At 33.9% G+C, this 13503-nt stretch overlaps 1 protein-coding gene across 1 annotated transcript in view; it reads right to left on the bottom strand.

The window, feature by feature from the left end:
- Window positions 1–279: 279 nt before the first annotated feature.
- LOC148946088 (uncharacterized) overlaps window positions 280–13503 on the bottom strand; it is a 146064-nt gene continuing 132840 nt past the window's right edge. The window contains exons 8-9 of the mRNA XM_089097598.1: window positions 5064–5318; window positions 280–365 (exon numbers count right to left, since the gene is read on the bottom strand). Coding sequence (XP_088953724.1) covers window positions 280–365; window positions 5064–5318 — 341 coding nt within the window. The remainder of the gene's footprint in view (window positions 366–5063; window positions 5319–13503) is intronic.

The raw sequence follows: 13503 nt of genomic DNA, 5'->3' as shown, positions 1-13503 counted from the left end.
TTGACTTGCCTCGATTGAACGACTTTTTAGTGGAAAATATACTTAGAACCGTGTTTATTTTTGATTATAGTGAACTACGAATAAAATGTTCTTAAAATGTATGTGAAATTGTTTATTAATAAATGTAAAATTTATATACATGATATAAACGACTTTTCTACTCTTTAGATTTCATCTTCTACTAGATATAGGTATTTGTCGAGAACAACTAATGCAGGTAGATTATCTGAATTCACAGTATACTGATCCTGATCTCTTTGTATAGTCAATGATTTTATTCTAATTCATTCTGTAGAATTCACATGTTTCAATTTGTTTATTTGAAACAATGTCACAAACACTGTCCTTAAGTGGTGAATGAGATTCTGTCACAGCAATATAAAAATACGTGGGTTTATGATCATAGTAACCATTTTTTTCACAACTATGACGTAAGAACAAATTTACTTTGTTGTTCAAATAGCTGGATCACTGACCGGGGTCCTAGTCCCAGAAAAGTCTAAAACCACGACGATGTCAGTCTCCTCGCAATAAAGTAAAAACGCTTAGCATTCTTTCCATTCATACCAGGTTATGTATTCTCCCACTGGTCACATTTGTCATAGTGGAAATTGGAGCATAGGTGGCCTCTAGGATGAGAGTCACACACCTTTTCAAGACAGGAATCACAGCCCTTAATTTGTACAGCATATCCTCTATGCAATTTACACGGATTGCATAATCTACACTTTTCATCATACCCATCAATCATTGTGCAATTCTCACATGATGACCAGCTGCCCAGTGTTTACATGCATAGTGGACATGTATGGAACATTTTTTCATGTGTTGACACTCTCACTGCCACAATGAAACTGAGCTACCAACAACAAAAAATTGAGTGGGATAGAGAGAGAGAGGAGTAAATCATCCTTGAACACCATCTTTCTCATGAAAATAAGTCCTAAATTTCTAACCTAGTGTTTAAAAGCATATCCACCAACAACATAAACTTGAGTGGGATAGAGAGAGAGAGGAGTAAATCATCCTTGAACACCATCTTTCTCATGAAAATAAGTCCTAAATTTCTAACCTAGTGTTTAAAAGCATATCCACAATTTATATGCACAATATTCAGTTTCGCAGCAAAACATAATTGCTCCTCCATTTTAAATTTGCTCAAGGATTTCACATATCTAGCATACATATCATCCCATTCAAGGCATAGTCTACAGCCTCCTGTTATTTCCACAGCCACGTTTGGTACTCGTATATCTTTGCTGCTGCCGGCTCCATCATCAACCTCCAATAGTGTAAATACTCCACTCATTTTCTCTACTAATATCGTCTCAAATAAACTATGCCCCCTGAATTCAATTCTCTTACTAATATGAATTGAAATGAAAATCGCTCCTTTTATTCGAATCTAATCATCAATCAAGTTATCGTATATGGAGTATCCTCCACTCTATCTGATTGACCCTAAAAAATGGGTGTTGTCACAAAAACCAGTCTGGTTGCTTTATATAATCTCAATTATACTTTCAAAACGTGTTTGTTCACTTCATAGGTATATAATATAAAAGGATTGGCCGCTTTTTGCAATGTGCACGTCAAACTACACTGTATATGGTGTATATGGAGTATAACATCCCTGAAATCACTTGTCAAATCTTATACATCCTTACTACTCAGAACTGAACAGAATCTTGAACCATGTCTCCTACGGACGAGGAGGCCACCCACAGCGGGGCTGGTCCTTCCAGCTCAAGTGCGTGTGCCCCTCGTCCTCCATTCGCTTGAGTTCTTGATATAATTTTATGAGTCTCGAATGCATTCCGAGATCTAGGGCAGCGGAAGCGATGAATACCATCGGAAAACTTGTTATGGTCAGTAGAAGACTTAGTAGTAGAAGACTTAGTGTTTATACTTGTGCATGAATAAAATACATTTATTCATGTATTTTGTTTGTTAAAAAAACTTATTCTTCTTCAACCGAGCTTAGTTTGATTTACTGAAGCTCATTTGTCCAGTTTCTTAGGGTTGTCATTTGAGCTTTGATTATCGAGATGATTATTGAAACGTACCAATAAAATCTGAGAAACTTGTTATTTTTTTTAGTTGGTTGCTTTACTTAGCGCATTTTACTAATTAACTCGGTAGTAACAGTTTTTCTGACTGTTGCTTTACAGTTTTCTCTTCAAATGCCCAAAGGCATGGATTTAATACCAAGAAAGTTGGATTCTAAGTACATTCGGGAAAAAGGGGTCTGTGTTTCTTCCGGATTCTTTCGTGTCAAAGCAGCAGATTCCTTTTTTTTTAGTACAAATAAGAATCCGAGATCCAAGGGTGCATCTTGGCACAGCCACTAAACAGAAAAGCAGGTATGATAAAAGGGAAAGGGACGTGTGAAGACGTGATAAAAGGCAACTTTTACCGCTGGCCAAGCCATACTGAATAGGGCTGCGAAGCGTGACGTCAATTCTTGGGCGGGAAATTCAAATAACCATGAAACGTGGATGCGTAGACACGTTTTTTCGGAACATTGGCGAATTGTATTGGCGTAAAATATTTGTCGTAGATCCTACTAATCCACCAGAACGTTTTCACGTCGAAATAATACTAGGAATATTGACAATCAGTTGTTAGTTACAACTAGAAACCACGTTTCACGGTACTTTGATATTCGCACCTTGCTTTTTACGTCATCACCGCGCAGCCCTATGTTGTATAACTTAGAAACCGTGTTCCGGGATTTTTTTTTTGAAATTTCGGAATTTTTTTTTAAAGAAAAATCGGAATTTTATTTTTGAGCTGGTGGCAACACTGCATGTGTAATAGGAAAAAGTGACACCATCAGTTCCATCGTAGGGTTACCTAGTTTTTGCATGGATATCAACATTTTGCAATCCTCCGTTCTTCTTCTTTAGGTACATATCAGTTGTTTTCAGTCTTGGGGGTTCTTTTCCTTGCCAAATAAACCCGTAAATGATTTTTTTCCAAGTTTGAAAAGATCGCTTTTGAAGGTGCAGAAATATTCGACAGATACCGAATAACAGGCAAGCTGTATATATTTACATATTGCGCCCTTTGGAATATGCCTCCGGCGTGCCTCCGAGGCATGCCTCTGGCGTGCCTCAGTGCCTCATGCCTCCAGGTGTCTCTCAAAATGCCCAATTGTTAACCCCTCGAATTAAACAATGCTTACTAATAAACAGTCGTTCTTCTACTGGGACAAAAAGTCTAACTTTAGCGTAAAGACCAGGGGATTGCAGAAGGAGAAGCACCCCTGATGTCGGGATAGTTTTGGTTTGTTTTAATTTTTGATGTCGCCTTACTTTCGTTAAACTTTCGTTACTTTCTAATTGCGAGGAAGTCTACCTGTAAAACCGACTATTCAAATTGAAATGTAACTTTTGAACTTTGAATGGTTCAAGAAATAGAGCTCATATTTCTCATCAATCATCAAATCATCAATTCAGGGTTCATCAAATTCCAATCATGTTGGAATTTGATAGATATATCTGTCCTCCCTCTGGGGATGACATGGCCCTGAAAGTCTCTGGAGAAAAGGTTTCTAAGTTATGAAATGCGTCTAGTGTTTACACATAGTATTTGTTATTGGGAAGTAAACAGACTTTTTTACGGGAAAGTGAATTTTATGTGGTGGGGGATTTTCTGCAGGGGGATTCTCCAAAGGACAAATTTTCCATGGCGAGGGAAGTTTCAGGGGAAGAACTTAAAAACGAAAACTATACAAGGGGACGGGAGAATTTACCAAAATTCTTATACAAAATTCATTTTATTTGATTTACTTTCTCTTTACCAATTCAATTTTACATGTGGAGCTATACCGGGAAAATTGCCCAGGGAAAATTTTTAAAGGATCTCAGATTGTCTGATGGGTTTTTCCGTTGGGAGGTTTTCTTCGAGAGAGATTCTCCATGTGGGGAATTTCACATGGGAGAAACTTTCCATTGAGACGTTGGGAGGGGAGAATTTCGAGGAAAATTTTCCACGGAGTAAATATCCCGCATGATTTTAAAAACAATTAGAAACTAAAAGAAAAACAAGTCTTTTTTCAAACGAAAATAGGCAGAAAAATAATTTTCCAGGCGGAATTGTCCGCAAGAAATATTTTAGGGGGAATTTTCAACAGGGATGGAATTGTCTGGAGATGGAAGATCTCGCATGGAAGGACCTTTCCGAGAAGGATTTTGCTTGGGGGGGGGGGGGGATTTTCCATGGAGCGAAAACGCGGATTTTCTGGCATTATATTAGAAACTATCAGAAATTAAATAAAAATCTAACATTTTCAACTAAAAGTACAGATCAGTATTAAAACTTAAAACGAACAGAAATTATCCCGTATATGAGAGTAAACCCCCTCTTTAGTACCTCACTCTTTACGCTAATTTTAACTTTTCATCCGAACAAATCCTGAAACACAAGAGCTGTCCAATTATAATAAGGCCGTTGTTAAAATACAAAAATAAACTTTGGCGTGAAGAGCAAGATATTGAGGAGGGGTTATCCCCATCATATATAGAACAACTTCTGTTCTTTTAAGTTTTAGTGTTGCTCCTTACTTTCAGTGGATTTTTTTTTTAATTTAATCACTGAAAGGCTGAACAAATTCTCACGGAAAAATATTGATATGTTGCTGATTTGAATAGCAAAAAATAGCCAGTAGCCCGAGTAATTCCAATTCATGTTTTTTTAAATATTCGTCCATGTAATAGAAGTTGTTTTTGTATTTTATTAAAAATTTGGAGAAAAAAAACTGTGCAAAATACTCTCTAATTACAAATTTTGTCGTTGAATTTTGCTAAAACATAAAGTTAATTAGAGCAAAAAAAATGATCAGAAAAATCTAAATCGATATGTCCATTATCAAATATCGATATATCAAAATATTGTTTAATAAAATTATTGCCCAACACTACTGCGTAGGGGCCTAATAATGCTGCTTATGGGCCATATCACTTAGAATTTCAGAAATTCAAAGTTGGCCATTCCTTAACTTACGCATGTAGGTATTCCGCTGGTTTTATTTGGTAAAATTTCCAATAAAAGATACTTACTTCCATGAAGGTCATCGTTAGGATGCAGTTCAGCATAGCAGACTAATCCTCCACTCTGATATGAGGTTTGGCCAATCTTCATTATAGATTCTGGAGGAAGTCTCTCTGAGTTTTTGATAAAACTTTGAGCTTCATTGTTACACAAAAGAGCTAACATATTCACTTCAAGATTTTTGAGCGAAATACTGTGTTGGACTTCAGAAAAAGTAAAAGAAACTGGGAATTGGTAGGTATCTTCTCTGCGTGTTTTTTCCCCTAAAACAAAACGAAAGATTTTTTAATTGGTTATGCTCTATTAACGCACATTTCAAAGTTTTCGTAAGGAAAACAGGAAAAAATTCCTCGCACGATTTTTAAGCCATAAAAAATATCTTTTGATACAGCATATGCAATATTTTACGACGGATAAATAAAAAATTCGGTAGAACTTATCGGTACCAAATGCCTTGCTTCAATTACAATAATTGGTACTTTTTAATTAAACGAAACACACCCAAGAAGTGAAGATAGGTTAATCGTAATGAAATGTAACCTCCATTTAACCTTTAGTTTATACAATACTATCATTTGGGCTATATATTTGCAAATTAGGGGGAGGTGGGGTAAAGTATTTGTACAGCGTCCCTAACATAACATAACATAAACCGCTTAAAAAAACTGAGTTGGTAGGAAAAAATCTTTGGTGGCTGAACAGTAGTAAGAATTTGGTAGCTCTGTATCGGAAATTTTAGTTTCCCACCCATTCGCTAGGGGTTTTGTGGCGCTAATGTACCTGTACTTTCCAATTCAAAAAATAATAAAACGGAAAAACAGCGCTTAGCTTTATTGTTTGCGGTCTATGCATGGGGGCTCTTAGATATGATTGATTAGGACATCTCGTAGAGAGGGTTGGAAAGTGAAAAATTCTGTCTATGAAAAAAGAAAATATTAGTGTCTAAAAGTTGAAAATATGTATAAAATGCACCTGTGATAGATAATATAAAAGTATTTCGTGTAAAATCATAACATGGAAAGATCTGTACGTTTGCAAGATGTTGCGTATCAGAAAAAATTCTGATACGCAACTGGGAGGCCCATTAGCCCATTAGTGCCACGAATCCCTAGAGACAGTATGGGAAACTATAGGTTTGACTTGCCTGAAATCATGAATTAGAATAGTTAATTACCTGTTTGGGGTTTTCAGACCTAGGTTTTTTAGATCTTCGTGGGTGTTTGGCTCCTGGGGTTTATTATTTGAGAAGTTAACTGTAGTATTTCGTGGTTTGACGTGCCTGAAATCATGAATTAGAATATTTAATCAGCTTTTTGGGGTTTTCAGACTTAGGTTTTTTAGATTTTCGTGGGTGTTTGTTTCCTGGAGTTTATTATTTGAGAAGTTAACTTTAGTATTTCGTAGTTTGACTTGCCTCAAATCATTAATTAGAATAGTTAATTGGCTGTTTGGGGTTTTCAGACCTAGATTTTGTAGATTTCCTTGGGTGTTTGGCTCCTGGGGTTTATTATTAGAGAAGCTAACTTTAGTATTTCGTGGTTTGACGTGCCTGAAATAATGAATTAAAATAGTTAATTGGCTGTTTGGGATTTTCAGACCTACGTTTTTAAGATTTTCGTGGGTGTTTGGTTCCTTGGGTTTATTATTTGAGAAGTTTACTTTAGTATTTCGTGGTTTGACTTGCCTGAAATCATGAATTAGAGTAGTTAATTGGCTCTTTGGGGTTTTCAGACCTAAGTTTTTTTAATTTTATTGGGTGTTTGTTTCCTGGGTTTTATTATTTTAGAAGTTAACTTTAGTATTTCGAGTCTTGACTTACCTGAAATCATAAATCAGAATTGTTTATTGGCTGTTTGGGGTTTTCAGACGTAGGTTTTCTTGATTTCAATGGGTGTTTGGCTCCTGGGGTTTATTATTTGATAAGTTTACTTTAGTATTTTGTGGTTTTACTTGCATGAAATCATGAATTAGAATAGTTAATTGGCTGTTTGGGTTTTTCAGACCTATGTTTCTTAGATTTTTCGTGGGTGATTGGCTTCTGGAGTTTATTATTCGAGAAGTTTACTCTAGTATTTCATGGTTTGACCAGCCTGAAATTATGAATTAGAATAGTTAATTGGCTGTTTTGGGTTTTCAGACCTAGGTTTTTTAAATTTTCTTGGGTGTTTGTTTCCTGGAGGTTTATTATTTGAGAAGTTTACTTTGGTTTTTCATGTTTTGACTTGCCTGAAATCATGAATTAGAATAGTCAATTGGCTGATTGGGGTCTTCAGACCTAATTTTTTTTTAATTTTCTTGTGTGTTTGTTTCCTGGGTTATATTATTTTAGAAGTTAGTTTTAGTATTTCGAGGCTTGACTTACCTGAAATCATGAATTAGAGTAGTTAATTGGCTGTTTGAGATTTTCAGCCCTATGTTTTATTGATTTTAGCGTGTATCTGGGTTATGGTAGTTGTTTTTTTAGATATGTACTTCAGTTGTTCTATGTTATACTATAAGTACATACATAAATTTAATATCGGAGTGTCTTTTTGGGTTTTTCATAATAACGTTACTCATTGATTTTTAGGTGGGTGGCTACGGTGGCGTATTAGTTGATAATTGTAATATTTTGTTTTGTTGTTATACCGGACTGAGTTCTATAATTAGGGGCGCTTATTTGAGTATCGGGTATTACTTGCTAATGTTTTTTTAGTTGTTTGCCGCGGTTAGTCTCCTTGGGTTTATTATGTGTTACGCTTATGTGGGGATGTTGCGGGTGTCATATAAGGAAATAAATCTCTATAGTCATGCATTGGCGGCGCGGGTGTTTAATTCCTAGGTTTTCTGTAGTTTAGTGGCTGTTAGGTTCATAGGGTTTGTTATTTGATAAGTTTACTCTAGTATTCCGTCGTTTGACGAGCCTGAAATTATGAATTAGAATTGTTAATATACTGTTTGAGGTTTTCAGACCTAGGTTTTTTAAATATTCTTGGGTGTTTGTTTCCTGGATTTTATTATTTTATAAGTTAACTTTAGTATTTCAAGGCTTGACTAAACTGAAATAATAAATCAGAATAGTTAATTGGCTGTTGGGTTCTACCAATGTAAAATTTTCCACAGAACACGGGATTCTGTAGACATCACTACCCAGTACAGGGTCTGTTTTATCCTTTCCTGAGTTAAAAAATGTTCAACTTTTGTTCGGTTCTGAAAGAAACAGAGAGATTATGTTATTTAAAATTTTTCTAAGTCTATCGCCAAGTTTCGGGATGTATGGTAAAACGATGAAAGTTTTTTCTCAATTGCCGGTGTCTGAATCAGGGGGACAGCTCCTATGTTCTTTTATCTTTAATCGTCTATCTATTATATTTTCATGAGTTTGATTGGGTAACCATTGCAAAAGAATATCCTTGACATAACTTAGTTCAGAATTCATATGAATTACGGGAATAATGTGTACATGTGTGCATGTATGTGCGCGCGTGTGTATACACGTACACTATGTGTGTTCTTACATGTGTTCGTGCGTGTGTTTGGTGTACATACGGGTTTCTTATTTGAGAAGTTTACTTTAGTATTTCGTGGTTTTACTTGCCTGAAATCATGAATTAGAATAGTTAATTGGCTGTTTTGGCTTTTCAGATCTATATTTTTTAGATTTTTGTCGCTGTTTGTTCCCTGGGTCTTATTATTTTAAGAGTTTGCGTTGGTATTGCGTATTGGTCCTTGCCTGAAACCATGAATTATAATCGTCTATTATTTGGTTGGGTTCTTTATAAGTATTTTTACTAGAATTAACTGGATGATTATTTCAAGGGTTTAAGTATTTCTTAATTTAAAATTATTATTTCATGTTTTGAATATAATTATATCAATATTAATAATATATATTTGTATGTTTGTGTTTTTCAGAACTATGTTTTTTTAGATTTTCGTCTGGGTTTTTTAGCTGGGTTTTATCATTTGAAGATTTATCGTTAGTGTTTAGTGTTTGGACTTGCCTGAAATAATTAATTATAATCGTTAATTGTCTGACTGAGTTTTTAAGACCTAGGTTTTCTAGAATTTTGTGGGTGGTTGGTTCAAGGGATGAATTATTTTGGAAGTTTAATTCAGTATTTCATTGCTTGACTAGACTAAAATCATGAATTAGAATATTTAATTCTCTCTTTGAGTTTTTCAACCCTACATTTTTTTATAGATTCGAGGGCGTTTGGTCCATGGGGCTTATTCTTTGGGAAGTTTACTTTAGTATTTAGTGGTTTTACTTGACTGAATTTTTGACTTAGAATAGCTAATTGGCTTTTTGGTTTTTTCAGGCCTATGTATTTTAGTTTTAGTCGGTGTGTTCTTCCTGTGGTTTATTATTTTAATAGTTAAGTTTAGTAATGTATGTTTTGACTTGCCAGAAATAATGAACTAGAGTAGTGATATTGGGGGTTGGGGTTTTAATAAAAACGTTTTTTTTTTTTTTAGTGTTGGGTTTGTTCAGTGGGTTTTTTTTTTTAGATTTAAAGTTATTATTTTTTTGTTGTACTTGCCTGAACTCTTTAATTATAATGGTTAATTGGTTGTTTGAGGTTTTAAGACATAAGTTTTTTAGATTTTTGTGGGTGTGTAGTTAAAGGGATTTATTATTTGTGAAGTTTACTTCAGTATTTAATTGTTTTACTAGACTAAAATCATGAAATAGAATATTTAATTGTATCATTTAGTTTTTAATCCATACGTTTTTTAGATTTTAGCGTGTGTTTGGTTCATGGGGTTTATTATTTGGGAAGTTTACTTTAGTATTTTGAGTTTTTACTTGCCTTAAATCATGAATTAGAGTAGTTGCTGGGCTGTTTGAGTTTTCCGAACTACGTTTCTTAGTTTTTGGCGGGTGTTTGACTAGTGGGGTTTTTTATTTGAGAAGTTTACTTTAGTATTTCGTGGTTTTAACGAACTTAGATAATTAATTAGAATTGTTAAGAGGCTGTTTTTGTTTTTCAGACCTAGGTTTTTTAGAGTTGTGTAACTCATTGGACGCTTGTGAGGCGTATTTGACAATTTAACTGTATTATTTCGCGTTTTGTCTTGCATGAAATCATGAATAAGAAGATTTAAGTTGCGTTGGGGGGTTTTAAGACCTAGGTATTTTATAGTTTAGTGGGTATGTGGGTACTTCTTGTTATTTTTTTAGTATTTTAATTTATTTTTAAGTGTTTGTACTATACTGAAATCATGAATTATATTATCTAACTGTATGTTTGTTTTTTTAATACCTATGTATTTTTGTGTTAGTCGGTGTTTGTTTCCTGGGGTTTATTATTTGAATAGATATCTGGTGTATTGTTTGTTGTGACGTGCCTGAAATCATGTCCTAGAGTCGTGTAATGTGTGTTTTGGTTCTTAATAACAAAGTTTTTTTGGATTTTAGTGGGGATCTTGGTCCTGGGGTTTATTTTTTTTGTATTTTAATTTTTTTTTTAGTGATTATAATTTCCGGAAATAATTATTTATATTAGTTGAGCGGCTGTTTGGGTTTTACGACCAACGTTTTTTAGATTTTTGCGGATGTTTGGCTACTGGGGCTTATTATTTGAAAAGTTAAAGTTAGTATTTCTTTTGTGGACTGGCCTGAAATCATTAATTAGAATCGTTAATTGGCTGTTTGGGTTTCTCAGACTTATTTTTTTTAGATTTTTGTCTGTGTTTGTCTCCTGGGGTTTTTATTTGAAAATTTAATTTTAGTATTTTTTGTTTTGCATTGACTGAAACCATGAATCAGAATAATTTATTGGCTTTTTGGGGTTTTCAGACCTACATTTTTTAGATTTTAGTGGGTGTTTGGTTCCTAGGGTTTATTTTTTGATAAGTTTACTCTAGTATTTCGTCTTTTGACTTGCCTGAAATTATGAATTAGAATTGTTAATATTATGTTTGGGGTTTTCAGACCTAGGTTTTTTAAATTTTCTTGGGTGTTTGTTTCCTGGGATTTATTATTTGAGAAGTTAGCTTTAGTATTTCGTGGTTTGACTAGACTGAAATCATGAATTAGAATAGTTAATTGGCTGTTTGGGGTTTTCAGACCTACGTTTTTTTATATTTTCTAGGGTGTTTTTTCCTGGGGTTTTATTATTTGGGAAGTTTACTTTAGTATTTCGTGGTTATACTTGCCTGAATTCTTGACTTATAATAGCTAATTGTCTTTTTGGTTTTTTCAGGCCTATGTTTTTTAGATTTTAGTCTGTGTTTTTTTGCTGGGGTTTATTATTTGAAAAGTTAACTTTAGTATTTTATGTTTTTACTTGCCTGAAATCATGAATTAGAATCGTTAATTGGCTGTATGGGGTTTTCAGACCTGGGTTTTTTAGATTTTCGTGTGTGTTTGGTTCTTTCGGTTTATTATTTGAGAAGTTTACTTTAGTATTTCGTGGTTATACTTGCCTGAAATCATGAATTAGAGTAGTTAATTGGCTGTTTGGGTTTTCAGACCTACGTCTTTTAGATTTTTGCGGGTGTTTGGTTCCTGTGGTTTATTATTTGAGAAGTTTACTTTTGTATTTCGTGGTTTTACTTGCCTGAAATCATGAATTAGAATAGTTAATTGGCTGTTTGGTTTTTTCAGACCTATGTTTTCTTGATTTTCATGGGTGTTTTTTTCCTGGGGTTTATTATTTGATAAGTTAACTTTAGTATTTTGTGTTTTGACTTGCATGAAATCATGAATTAGAATCGTTAATTGGCTGTTTGGGGTTTTCAGACCTAGGTTTTTTAGATTTCTGTGGGTGTTTGGTTCATTGGGTTTATTATTTGGGAAGTTTACTTTAGTATTTCATTGCTTGACTAGACTGAAATCATGAATTAGAATAGTTAATTGGCTGTTTGGGGTTTTCAGACCTACGTTTTTTAGATTTTCGTGGGTGTTTAGTTCATGGGGTTTATTATTTGAGAAGTTTACTTTAGTATTTCGTGGCATGACAAGACTGCAATTATGAATTATAATTTTTAATTCGCTGATTGGGGTTTTCAGCCCTTCATTTTTAAGATTTTTGCGGTCGTTTGGTTTCTGGGATTTGTTATTATGAATATGTGCTTTAGTATTTCGAGGTTTTTCTTTCCTTAAATCCTGAGTTAGAATATTTGATTGGCTGTTTGAGTTTTACGACCAACGTTTTTTAGTTATTTGTAGGTGTTTAACTACTTTGGTTTATTATTTTAGAAGTTTACTTTAGTGTTTCGTGGTTTTACCGGCCTGAAATCATTATTTAGAATAGTTAATTGGCTGTTTGTGTTTTTCAGACCTATGTTTTTTAGATTTTTGCCGATGTTTGTTTCCTGGGGTTTATTATTTGAAAAGTTAACTTTAGTATTTTGCGGTTTTACTTGCCTGAAACTATTAAGCATAGTCGTTAATTTGCTGTTTGAGTTTTTAATACTAAGGTTTTTTGTATTTTCGTCGATGTTTATTTCATGCGGTTTGTTATTTGAGAAGTTTACTTTAGTATTTTGTGGTTTGACTCGCCTGAAATCATGAATTAGAATCGTTAATTGGCTGTTTGGGGTTTTCAGACCAACGTTTTTAGGATTTTCGTGGCTGTTTGGTTCCTGGGGTTTGTTATTTGGGAAGTTTACTTTAGTATTTCGTGGTTATACTTGCCTGAAATCATGAATTAGAGTAGTTAATTGGATGTTTGGGTTTTTCAGACCTATGTTTTTTTAGATTATCTTGGGTGTTTGTTTACTGGGTTTTATTATTGGATAAGTTAACTTTATTTTTTCTAGGTTTGACTTGACTGAAACCATTAATCAGAATACTTAATGGGATATTTTATATTTTCAGATCAATATTTCTAAGATTTTCGCGGCTGCTTGTTTCCTGGGGTTTGTTATTTGTGAAGTTTACTTTAGTATTTCGTGGTTTTGCTTGCCTTAAATCATGAATTAGAGTAGTTAATTTGCTGTTTGGGTTTTCAAACCTATGTTTTTTAGATTTTTGCAGGCGTTTGGCCCCTGGGGCTTATTATTTGGTAAGTTAACTTTAGTATTTTATGTTTAGAATTTCCTGAAATAATTAATTAGAATAGTTAATTTGGTGTTTGGCTTTTTCAGAACTAGGTTTTTAGATTTTTCGCGGGCGATTGGTTTATGGAGTTTATTATTCGAGAAGTTTAGTCTGGTATTTAATCGTTTGACCTGCCTGAAATTATGAATTAGAGTATTTAATAGACTGATTTGGATTTTCAGACCCAGGTTTTTTAAATTTTCCTGGGTGTTTGTTTCCTGGGGTTTATTATTTTTGAAGTTACTTTTAGTATTTAGAGGCTTGACTTACCTGAAATCATAAATCAGAATAGTTAAGTTTCTCTTTGTGGCTTTAAGACCTATGTTTTTTGATTTTCACGGGTGCTTTTTTCCTGGGGTTTATTATTTGAGAAGTTTACTTTGGTATTTCGTGTTTTGACTTGCCTGAAATCATGAATT

This window comes from Artemia sp. Qi Xiang Cuo, chromosome 12 (genome assembly GCF_049724085.1).
Source record: "Artemia sp. Qi Xiang Cuo chromosome 12, ASM4972408v1, whole genome shotgun sequence".
In the NCBI taxonomy this organism is placed as follows: domain Eukaryota; kingdom Metazoa; phylum Arthropoda; class Branchiopoda; order Anostraca; family Artemiidae; genus Artemia; species Artemia sp. Qi Xiang Cuo.
This window is presented reverse-complemented; position numbering and strand designations above follow the sequence as displayed.